We start from the raw sequence: 12134 nt of genomic DNA on the forward strand, positions 1-12134 counted from the left end.
TTCAATGAAAGAGATCAAAGCCTTCATTTTGGGGCAGGGACATTCTGGGGGAAGGATGCAACCCCCCATTTTTGGTGGAGGAAGCCCCCCATATTTGGGGGATGGTCTAGAGGCCCCCATTTTGTAGGGACAGAATGTACAGGTCTGGGCCAGCAGCCCCTAGCTAGTTTGGGGACCCCACCCCCTCCTGTCTATTTCCAGGAACAGATGGGCCCAGCCTGGGAAGTACTGCTGGGAAGCGGGTGACTCAGCCCCTCCCTGCGGCCACAGCTGGACCCCTGCCCCCACCCTCCAGCCTTCACATCTGGGCAGAGATCCAGTCATAAAGGCTGGGATGGGGACCCTGGGTTCATGCAATTGGAGGATGGTGCCCCTCCCCCAAGGCTAATTATAACCATAGGGTGGACACCATGCCACATACTGTGGGGAACTAACTCTTGACAGGCCCTTTGCCCTCCAGACACTGACATCCCTCCAGAAACTCCCAACTTGTCCCCCTCCTTCTGTCAGTGTGCCTGTCCGTGGAAATTGAGCTCACATTTATGTGGGTGTGAGATGGTGGGTTTGTGATTGTGTGTGCATGGGTGTGTGTCTGTATCCACCTAGGTCTCTCAGTGTGTTTTTGATGAAAGACATTTTGTTTTTGTTTTGTTTGTTTTCTAGTCCTCACTCGAGGACATTTTTCCATATTTTGTTCAGATAGAGTGGGAGGGAGAGAGAGAGAGAGAGAGACATTGACGTGAAAGGGACACATTGAGTGATTGTCACCCGCATGACCCAACCAGGGCCGGGAACAAACTGCAACCGATGTACATGCCCTTAGCGGGAACCGAACCCGGGTGTCTCTGGATCACCGCAGGCCTACGTTCCAAAGGCTGAGCCAAACCAGCCAGGGCTCTCTGTGTGTCTTGGGGCCCTAAGAATTTATGCAACAGGCTATTTCTATGTGATTTGGTGGTGTGTGGCATGAGGGGCTGTCAGGGACTGGGACATATGCTCTCTATGAGACCTTGCTTTGTGTCTGTATACCTGTGTCCTTTTGTGTAAGAAGTATGTGACAATCAGTACCTCAGTGGGGGTTTAGGTTGTATTTCTGTGTGTCCTACTTTCTAGCCATAATATGTCTTTCTGTGACAGTGTGACCCTGTCATATGTCCTTGGTTTGTCCATGTCCCCACAACAATATGAATGTCCCTGTATGTGGCAACAGGGTTTGTCTCGGTGACCGACTTTACTTCGTGCACCATTTGTGGTGACCCTATGACAGACAGCATGACCATCATGTGTCCTGATATTCAAGACTTTGTCTTACTTTGTCTTGATGGTGATGCTGTGGCTTTATCAGAGTGCCTGTATATGAAGACGGCCCTGTCTGTGTCCCCACCACAAACGGTGGGTGACAAGTGTGTCTGTGTCACTATCTGGCTCTCCGTATGTGTGTATGTGACCCTATCCGCGTTAGCTGCAGGACTGGCTGGGCTAGTGAAGGTTTTTGCCAACGTGTAGCAGGTGTAACACTGTGGGTCCTTGGAGAATTTGTGACCTTGCCGGGGAGTGTATTAAAGTCACATTAGACAGAGCACCCAGTGGAGAAAACGATGTGCGCAGAGGGTCTCCGGCGCACTGCATCCTGCCGCTCTCTGCTGGGAGGGCTCCCTCCCCGGGCTGCGGGGGCGCGTGCGTCGTGCGTGACGTGAGACACGACGGGGATTGTTGCGTGCGTGGAGCCCGACGCGGTCGTGCGTGCGTGCGAGCACGGGGAGCAAGGACTAGACTGGCTGAGCGCGCGTGCGGGGGCGACTGCGGGGGCGCGCAGGGCATAGCCCAGCTCCATCCGGGCCTTAGGGCGCGGGTGAAATCCGGGAGGGGGCCGCCGTTAACCCCTTCCTGCCCGACATGAAACTTGTGGCCCCTCGACAGAGCGCGCGGGGCCTTCCCCAGCGCCTGGGGGCCGTCCCTGAGGGGGGAGGAACCCCGTCGAGCTAAGAACACCCCCCAGTTACCATGGGAACTGGAGCTTCCCGCGGGGCGGCCGTGTGCCCCTTCTCCTCCCCTCCTGCTCTTCCTCTAGCTCTAGTTGTCTGCAGATCACGCGCTTCCCGCTCCCTGTCTCCAGGGAAGGGGGCTAGGGTCAGCGAGGCCGGCGCCTGCGTGACTCAGGCCAGCCCGGTGGTCCCCTGGCAGCAGCGGACCTTGCTACCCCTTTTCTACCCCCATGACTCACCCCTCCGGCTTTCCCCGAGTGTGACTCAGGCCCTTGGGGAGGGGGACCTCGGACTCTGAGACCCCTCAAGAGGGAGGAAGCTGAGAACCAAGTCCTGAGGACCTCGTGCTCCGTGCTCCGGGGGAGGGGATTTCCCTCTAGCAAGGGGGGAGGGGGTGTCAGTGTCATCCCTTACCTGATCCTAGCCAAGGTCACTAGAGAGTTTACCCCTACCCCTGAATTAGCAGCACCCCCACCACCACCCCCTCAGAACTCCGGGAACCCAGCCTTCGGCCCTCCCCCCACAGCCCACAGGAAGTTTTGGCAGAGCCCGTCGTGGCAATGAAACGGTTAAAGCCGTTTTCTTATTCATTTCATCCAGAGGCCCCTTTTGACTCAGAGCAAGCTGGGTGTCCCCTTGAACTGAGCCTCCTGGGGGCCTAGGTTCATACTCTACCCTACATGTACCATTTTTAGAGAGAGAAGGGAAGGTGTTTGGTGAGCTGGCTGGGGAGTCTTGGGTAGCATTCCCAAGAACTGGGTTCAGATCCTGCCTCTGCTCTCATTGCTGTCTAGGTCTGTTTCCCCATCTGAAAATGGGGGATAATTATGTCCAGCTCATAGTGGCATTCTGGAGATTAGGTGAATAATGGATGAGACTCTTTGCATCCAGAGCTGGGCACAAGAGCAGGAAGGTGTCTTGGCCCACAGAAGGACCCAGGCTCCTGAGTGTCAGGGTGTCTAGCAGGAGGGAGTCCTTGCTGGGCAGGCCTTGCCCCACCCAGGCACTCTGAGGCCTTGGGGTTCATACTGTCCACCCCCTGCCCTGGGCTGGCACCCAGGAAGTGAGAGGCGGGACAGGAATGAGGCAGAACCTGTTGGTCCTGTCTCCTCCCCACCCCCACCCTCATTCTGGGGCCCTGACAGGGCCCCCATACTGCAGCCCCACCCCCTGATACCCTGGATCCTGGGTCCTGACCCAAGGGTGGCCCGAGGGAAGGGATGTTGGTGGAGACAGAGTCTAGGGAACATCCTGTGGACTGCTGGCTGGACAGACCAGACAGCAGGGTCAGCCCCTCCCAGGGCAGGGCAGAAGTCAGCTAGGGGCAGAGTAAACATGGCCCAGGGTGGCCAGACTTGGGGGGGGAGGGTTTGCAAGGAGTATACACATACAGTCACTCTGAGAGAGCCATCCACACACACAAACCCCTGGCCACAGAGGGAGTGCCAACCTGGGACACATTGTCGGTCAGACACACATCTGAGCAAGATGAGCCATCGGCGGCTGTCTCACACAGACACAGTGGCAGAGTAGACTCAGGGGCAAGACTGAAATGCTGCCAAACACACAAAGCCATCAACAAGCCAGAAGCATGCAGGCAGGGTGTGTGTGGACAAGGATAAATCAACTTGGCACACAGACAAGATGGACATAATGCCGCACACAAGCACAGAGAGACATTCAGGTGAGCCAAGAGCCTGGCTGATCCAGTGGCATGGTCACACGTACTTTGAGACATATGTGACAGGCCAGAAACAGGACAGACAGATGACTGTAAATCAGATATAGGGAGGCAATGCATGCATGTTGATGGACTCAGAGAGAGGGACAGTCACTTTCAGCACAAATGCCTCAAGAGTTGTACGAGAGGTGTTCAGACACTATTAGAACCTGATACACAAGACAGCAATGTGTGCATGCACTCACATACACACACTAGCAAGATCACCAATTCAAAAAGATACTCAGAAGCAAAAGAGAAAAACATAAACCTATGACAAGATGGATGGTGAGGAATACATATCCCATGACAGAGACCCCCCCTGCTCCCAGTTATACACATACTCAGAAGGCTCCAAGGGACACCAAGAATTACAGACACACTACCTCATTGGTAGCATCCACATATCAGACCTGCTGACAGATGGGACAAATGGGAGAAGACAAACTGACATATTCACACACATGGACTGGCCAGACAGTCACACCAAGCACAGAGAAGCAAAGACAGGCCACAATCACACATTCATAAACACATTGGCACAGAAACACCCTGACAGAACCTGTTGGCTAGTGTGTGCGCGCACACACTAGCTACGGAGTTCACATAGACACATACACAGACCAGCCATAGAACTCACACACACACACACACACACCAGTCAGGCCACAATTATTCATAAATACAATGGCACAGAGATACCCTGACACAAATACACACACACTAGCAAGAACTCTCATAGACACATACACACACACACACACATACCAGCCACAGACCTCACACACACACAGACCTCACACACACAAACACACATACACACCAGACAGGAATAGGTTAGACATATGAACTCCCAAACAACACATGCATATAGGCCAGACATATGCAACTGATTCGATTCCACAGACCATACATACATACCCACCATCCCTCTCACAAAGCAGCCAGGCTCTACACAGCCCTGCAGGTTTGGGCCAACACACAGATGCATGCACTGGGGAGACAGGCCTCACACACAGTCTCACACACCCTGACAGGTCAGTCATATGCAGACCCACAGCCGACCAGACGCACATGCTCCTGAACAATGCTGAGGTATTGAGAAGCTCTGGGCTTCCCAGTCTGCCTCTGTCTGCCCTCCCCACCAGATATCCCTGAACTTCCTCTCTCCAAATATGACCCCCAACTTTCCTCCTCCCTGCTATTTGTCACTTCCTGGGAGGCCTGGCTCAGCTGCCTCAGTCCCTGGTGGGCTGTAGGCCTTTTTTCTTAGCATATCCCTTGTAAAGGGAGCACCCAGAATCTCAGACAGACCCAGGCCCCCCAAGACTTCACCAGCAGTGTGTGGTGGGGGAGACAGAAGTAGTTTTATGGGAAACTCCCCTCATGCCCAGCTGAGTCAGCCTGAAGAGACAGCCTCTCCTTCCTGCTTCCAAGAAAACCCAGCAGCTTCCTCTCCAGCAGAGGGGGTAAGGGACCCCCAAACCACAGAGGTGGGGGAGGGAGGTAGATGGCAGGCCAGGGGTTCCTGGGGGAGGACCTCTGTGATGCTCAGCCTCTTCCTGCCCCATGCCTGTCCACACCCAGGGGCAGGGACTCTGGAGGTTGGGTGCTATGACTTGTGGGTTCTCGCCCTGGCTTGCCTGCTGGCTGACTCACTTGCAGCCCCCAGCCCAGTTTCCTGGTGAGGGCCTCACCAGTCAGTGGGGCCAGGGGCAAGGGGGTCACCAGACTATTTATAAGAAGGAGAAGTCCCTCACGTCAAAGTCGAAAGCCCCAGAGAGACCCGTGGGTGGGGGTAGGTGAACTTCCCCCTTATCCTGTCCCTACCCTAGGCCCTGGGCCCCTGGGCATCGGGGAAACTTGGGCACAGAGTCCTCCTCCAAATGCTGGTCTGGAGCCCAAGGGCTGGGCAGTCTCCAGCTGCATCTGGGCACCCAGGCCAGGAGGGGGAGGGGGCTATTCTCACACCCTCCTCATGGGGGCCATGGCGCCAGTGGGGCGGCATGAGGGGGTGGTGCCTAGGCCACAAGGGTGAGACTGGCAGGGGCCTGGAACCGGCTGTACCAGCTGGGCCGGGGCCCCGCCCTCTCTGGCTGGCCAGTTCCCCACCCCCTGCTCAAACACCCATGCAGAGTGCATGAAGCCACCCAATCCCACTCCAAATTCTGGCCTGTCCCACCACCTACCAGCACCCCTCCACCATGTGCCCAACTCCATTTCTCTCCAGATTAAAGAACCAATGTGAAAGGGCCTGAAAAGCTTGGCATACAGTCAGTCTGCATAAAAGCCTCTCTGCCTGTGATTATCCACAGTATAGCGGCTAATGCTCTTGAGCCAGACAGCTTAGGTTATATCTCATCTCCAACACTTACAGCTGTGGGATATCAGGCAAGTTCTTTACCTTCCTGTGCCTTCCTTTTCTCATCTGTTAAATGGGGCTATGTAGCATGCATTTTGCTGGGTAGTTGAAAACCGACAATTAGTTATTCTACTTAAACCACTTAGAAGAGTGCCTGGCCAATGGTAAGAGCCACATAAGTGTTAGCTATTAAAATAATAATTATTATTTCTCAGTCTGTCTGCATGACGCTAACTCTGCCCCCAGTTTGTTTCTCTGATCATCTTTCCCTGCCCTGACCCCTCCACCCCATACACCCACTTTTCCTTCTGGGTCTTTTCCCTTCATCTCAACACCCTCTAGGCAAGCCTCATGGCTCTCCAAGACTCCCCTGGCCTGGCCAGCCTTAGCACTGGCCAGGGCTGACTCACTGTTGCCTCCTGGCCCATGGGACCTGCAGGTTGGCTTCCTGAGATGTTGCCCTCTGGCCAGACCTGCCCAGCCCCCCAACCCTACCCACTTCGCCCCCGCAGGGCCCCAGCCAGATGTCAGCTGCAGTTATTAGCATGGGCGGGAGACACAGGCCTTGGCAGCATGCCTGCCAGACTCAGCGGCCACTGGAATCTCCCTTGAGCCTGGGGCGGGGGAAGGGAGTAGTTCAAGCTAAGGGAGGAAGGGAGGGGGCACCCAGGGGTCACAAGTACCTCCAAAGACCAAAGATAGGGATGCCCCCAGCTTCTTATGGGACCTTCCTCCCCAATGCCACTGCTCTGTTGGACTTCCCCCTGCCCCCACATAGCTCAGTTTCTCTTTCACCTTTCATTTTCCTTCTCTCCCCCACCCTTAGTGAGTTCTGTGCCTGCCCTACAAAGGCTGGCTAGCCGACCCGATCCTTCAGCATCTCTCTACCTTAAAGAAACTTCCATCATTCAAGATCTCAGAGACCTCTCTCTGAGAGAAAGAGACTCAACTTCTCAATTCTCTAGTGGCTCACATCACTTAACTGTTTGGAAGTCCCACCTTAAGTCTAACTAGGAGCCTCATCATCTAAATCTCCACCCAGTCCTTACTGAGGAAGGGGCCCTGGATTACCCAAGATTCTCCCCTTGGATTTTCAGATCCCTTCAGGTGAAAGAGATACCCTTGGGAGAGAGAGACATCCCTCCCAGGTATTCTGGATGGTTGACCCAACCCCCAGACTAAAATAAGACTAGGAGTCCTTGCTCACATGAGTGAGGGACCCCAGCCCCTAGGTGTGTTTGTGGGGAGGGGCCCCAGATCTCCTGGCAGAAAGGATGGGTACTCCGCCCGAGGGATAGGGCAGCCGTGCCAGCCCGCCCAGGCGCCAGGGACGCCTGGAGGCTTTGGCCCGCCCCCTCCGCGCCCTGTCGGGCCAGGGGCGAAGTCCGACCCTGGCCCGCAGGCAGGCGGGGACCTGCCAGGCTGGGTCGGGCCGGGCCGGACCTGGCAACACACAGCCCCATAGCGACTGGGTGGGGCCAGGCTAGGCAGCCATGGGGGCCCCGGGGGCGGAGGCTGGGGCTGGTCGAGACTAGCCGTTTGGGGGCCTGGGCGCGCCCTGGGACCTGGCAGATACTCTGGCTCCCTGCTTCTGGCTGAGGGCCCGGGGACAGCGCTGGTCCCACCCCTTCCTGTGCCCTTATATGGGAGTCGGGCAGAGACGCTCCGGGGACCGCCCCGCCCCCAGCCAAGTGCGGACTCCGGCCTGTTGCCAAGGCGACAAGGACCCGCTCCCCTGTGCGTCCCCCTCTGTCGGACTAATGGAATCGTCCCCGGACTGCCTGTCTCCAGGATCGCCCGTGGGCACCGTGGGCTGAACCATTGCTGGAGGGGGGAAAGGACGGTAACTGGAGGACTGTGAAGCTGGGCGTGTTCGATGCACTCCGGCCTCCTCAGGGGTCCCGCGCCCAGGTTCCTCTTCGGAGGCGCAGAACCTGGCCCGACCCAGGGCGGGGTGCAAGGTCCCGTAGGATCTGAGTGACGGAGACAGGGCCGGGCTTCTTCCCCCAGGGCTGTTGCCACACTTCCTGCCGCGGAACTCTTCCCCGGCCTGTTTCTAAGGAAGGAGTGGGGTTGGGCGACCGCGCCCCGGCCTTCGGGCTGGGTCCAGGCACCAGGAGCTAACACGGTGTCGGTTAAGCCCAGAGTTACTAGGGGAGGGCTTTGGGATGGGGACTGGGTATACAGGCGCCTGGAGGTCACCCACAAGAGGGGGCGCCAATCATGGCAGATCCAGCAGTCCAGATCCTCAGGATCTTCAAAGACCGTTCCTTACCTCATGTCTCAACCCGGGACCCTCTGTCATTGTCATCACAGCTCTGAAGGTGTGCCCCGACCCTTCTAATTCTCCTTCATCAGGGCATCGCAAATGACCCCAGTGACCCCAACCTATGACAGTGTCTCCTACCCCACATATTTCCCCTGACTCAGTGTACTCCAGGGCCCTCGGTCACTTTCTGTACAGCTAGAGTCTCCTTCCCATTTATGGGGGACCCTCAGTCTCTCCCATGGACTTCAGGACCCCTACTTACTTCTTGTATATTGGGTCCTCAAACCCTCTCTGTATATGCTTTTCATCGCCCCCCCCCCCCGCACTTTTACTGGATTCAGTCCCTCCCATGGAAATTCCAGTCCCTCAGCCCCTCTGTACTCAGGACCCCCACTTAATTCCTGAGTCAGGCGTCTCCTTACCCCTCTCCCATTTACTCTGCTTAACCCTTCCGTCTCTCTTTTAAGGGGTCTCCCAAAATATTCACAGTCCTCCAACCCCTCTGGGATATTATAGGTCCCTCAGACCTGTGTACAACTTGGGACCCCCCCCCCCCCACCTAACCACCACACACACACTTCCTCCGTACCAGTTCCTCGTGTCCCTCATCGCCTACTCCAGGGGTATCATCCTCCTCCCTGTAGCCCCTCCCCGTGTGCCTCGGACGGTCCTAGCATCCCCTACTTCGTGCACCACGGGGTCCCATGAGCCCCTCCCCCTGCAGCCTCCCCAAACCACCCAGCCCGTGGACGCTGTTTACAAGGACACGCGCTTCCTGACAGTGACGCGAGCCGCCTCCTCCCCTTCCCCACGCTCGAGGAGGGGGGCGCAAGGGCCGCTCGCGAGACGGCCAATCAGAGCGCGCTTCCGCAGCTGACAATAGCCGTATAAAGGCGTGTGGCTCCGGCTAAGCGGCCGGGACCTTGAGCGCGGCAGGCCAGCGTCGGAACCAGCAGGGAGAAGAAAGCCGGGGGAAGCGACACCGAGAAAGCGAGCGCGCCAGAGAGGGGCAGAGGGACTCTCGAAGCCGCACAGAGCTTCCGCGCACGGCGGCCGGCTGGCCTCTCCCGGCGGGTGCCAGCCCGGGGACCGCGCTTCCAGACACCCAGTCCAGCCACCGCCAAGGACAGCGCGCCGCTCGCAGCAGCGAGGCCCGGGGCGGCCCCGCAGGGACGCCCCCAGACAGCCTGGGCCGTCCGGATGTGCACTAAAATGGAACAGCCCTTCTACCACGACGACTCATACGCAGCGGCGGGATACGGCCGGGCCCCAGGCGGCCTGTCTCTACACGATTACAAACTCCTGAAACCCAGCCTGGCGCTCAACCTGACTGACCCTTACCGAGGTCTGAAAACACTCGGGGCGCGGGGTCCTGGCCCAGAGGGCAGCGGTGGTGGCAGCTACTTTTCCGGCCAGGGCTCGGACACGGGCGCGTCGCTCAAGCTCGCCTCATCAGAGCTGGAGCGTCTAATCGTCCCCAACAGCAACGGCGTGATCACGACGACGCCTACGCCCCCGGGACAATACTTTTACCCTCGCGGGGGTGGCAGCGGTGGAGGTGCGGGGGGCGCAGGGGGCGGCGTCACCGAGGAACAGGAGGGTTTCGCCGACGGTTTTGTCAAAGCCCTGGACGACCTGCACAAGATGAACCACGTGACACCCCCCAACGTGTCCCTGGGTGCCAGCGGGGGGCCCCCGGCGGGGCCTGGGGGTGTCTATGCCGGCCCGGAACCTCCTCCCGTCTACACCAACCTCAGCAGCTATTCCCCAGCCTCTGCACCCTCCGGAGGCACCGGGCCCGCCGTCGGGACCGGCAGCTCGTACCCGACGGCTACCATCAGCTACCTCCCACACGCGCCGCCCTTCCCCGGCGGCCACCCGGCGCAGCTGGGCCTGGGCCGCGGGGCCTCCACCTTCAAAGAGGAACCTCAGACCGTGCCTGAGGCACGCAGCCGCGATGCCACGCCGCCAGTATCCCCCATCAACATGGAAGACCAGGAGCGCATCAAAGTGGAGCGCAAGAGGCTGCGGAACCGGCTGGCGGCCACCAAGTGCCGGAAGCGGAAGCTGGAGCGCATCGCTCGCCTGGAGGACAAGGTGAAGACACTCAAGGCCGAGAACGCGGGGCTCTCGAGCACTGCCGGCCTCCTCCGGGAGCAGGTGGCCCAGCTCAAACAGAAGGTCATGACCCACGTCAGCAACGGATGCCAGCTGCTGCTAGGGGTCAAGGGACACGCCTTCTGAGCACCCCTTCCCCGTACGGACACCCCCCCCCCCAGCCTGGACGGCTGGGTGCACACCTACCACAGGACGAGGGGGCAGGCTGTGGGCACCGCCCCGGGGCATGGGGGCGCCAAAAACTACACTGGACCCCTGCCCGCCCGCTCTGCACCCAGTCCTTCCACCTCGACGTTTACAAGACGCCCTACACATTTTTATTTGATATTTTTTTTTCTGCTGGAAACAGACTCGATTCATATTGAATATAATATATTTGTGTATTTAACAGGGAGGGGAGGAGGGGGCGATCGCGGCGGAGCTGGCCCCGCCGCCCGGTACTCAAGCTCATTGAAGACACTGGGGTGGGGACCCCCGCCCCCTGCCCTCCCCCCTCTGCACCGTACTGTGGAGAAGAAACACGCACCTGGTCTCTAAAGAGTTTAAGGTGTGTTTGTGTGTGTGTGTGTGTATGCGCGTGCGTTTGTTCTGACTTTTTATTGAATCTATTTAAGTAAAAAAAAAAAGTTCTTTATTAATTCCTGTTGTCTTTTTTTCCAAACCGGGAGGGTGGAGGGAGGAGAGTACTGGGATACCCCCACCCCGCTGCTGTTTGACTTGCTTCGGTCTCTGTGTCACCTTGCCAGCTCCGCCTAAGCAGATCGCATTCCCAGCCCGGGTGTCCAAACCCTCCGCGCGTTCCGTGATTCCGGGGATGGAAAGTCCAGGGCGGGGAAGCTGTCCAGCCTCCCAACACCTGGGGGCAGGATGCCTGGGGCGATGTGCGCAGTGCGCAGGCGTGGCCCCGCCCAACAGCGCACGCCGGGGTTTTCCCCGCTGACGCAACGGAAGCGCTGACCATATAAGGGTGAATTCTGTCCAGTGACGCGACGGCGGTCTCCGGGCAGATTCCGGGAATCCCCTCCCCCCGCTCTGCCGGGCAGGGGCCGTGGCGCCCGGAAGAAGGCCGGGATTTTCCCAGGCGGGTGGCTGCCGGGGCCCGGAAAGCCCCAGGCCTGGGTCCAGAGCGTCCGTGGTGGGCGGGCCGCGCTCCAGAGTCCAGGGAACCGCCCCAGAGCCTCCCTCCTCTGGCTGGCGCCCTGGCCCCGCCGCGCCCACGCTGTCTGACCTGATCCGGTTGGGGGTTTGCTGCTGCCTGCGCGTCCTTGCCGCCACGGTCCCCCTCACCCCCGCCAGGAAGGGCGGCACCCGCCTGCCAGTTTCCCCTCCCGTTGCCAAGCCAGGATCGGGGTGACTGCCAGGTCTGGTCCTGCCGGGGCGGCTGCTCAGGCCACCCGGCGCCTCAGCCGCTCTGGCGCAGGGTCCTTTCCCCGGAGCTGGGATGGGTATGAGGGCTGCTGGTGCGCCGAGCCTCGGAGTTGTAAGCACTCAGAACAGCAGAGAAACCAGCCCACAGGGGCGAGGTGTACAGTACAGACACTTCATTAATTCATTATAAAGTACTGAACAGCCCAGCCCTGAAGACACAGCCTGGACCACCACAGCAGGCAGATAATAAACAAGGAAACATGATTGAGATGGTGGTAAGTGCTAGGAAGAGAAGACAGCTCAAAGCAGCAG

At 58.5% G+C, this 12134-nt stretch overlaps 1 protein-coding gene across 1 annotated transcript; it reads left to right on the forward strand.

Annotated features, from left to right (window-relative positions):
• The first annotated feature begins 9255 nt into the window (after window positions 1-9255).
• Window positions 9256-11088, forward strand: JUNB (JunB proto-oncogene, AP-1 transcription factor subunit). The gene has a single exon (XM_036241815.1). The coding sequence runs from the start codon at window positions 9537-9539 to the stop codon at window positions 10578-10580; it is 1044 nt and encodes a 347-aa protein (XP_036097708.1). The 5' UTR covers window positions 9256-9536; the 3' UTR covers window positions 10581-11088.
• The last annotated feature ends 1046 nt before the right edge of the window (window positions 11089-12134 follow it).

Source organism: Molossus molossus, unplaced genomic scaffold (genome assembly GCF_014108415.1).
Source record: "Molossus molossus isolate mMolMol1 unplaced genomic scaffold, mMolMol1.p scaffold_m16_p_4, whole genome shotgun sequence".
NCBI lineage: Eukaryota > Metazoa > Chordata > Mammalia > Chiroptera > Molossidae > Molossus > Molossus molossus.

Bases quoted from the DNA above. Each gene is read 5' to 3' on its own strand.
- JUNB (XM_036241815.1), top strand. From the start codon at position 9,537: ATGTGCACTAAAATGGAACAGCCCTTCTACCACGACGACTCATACGCA.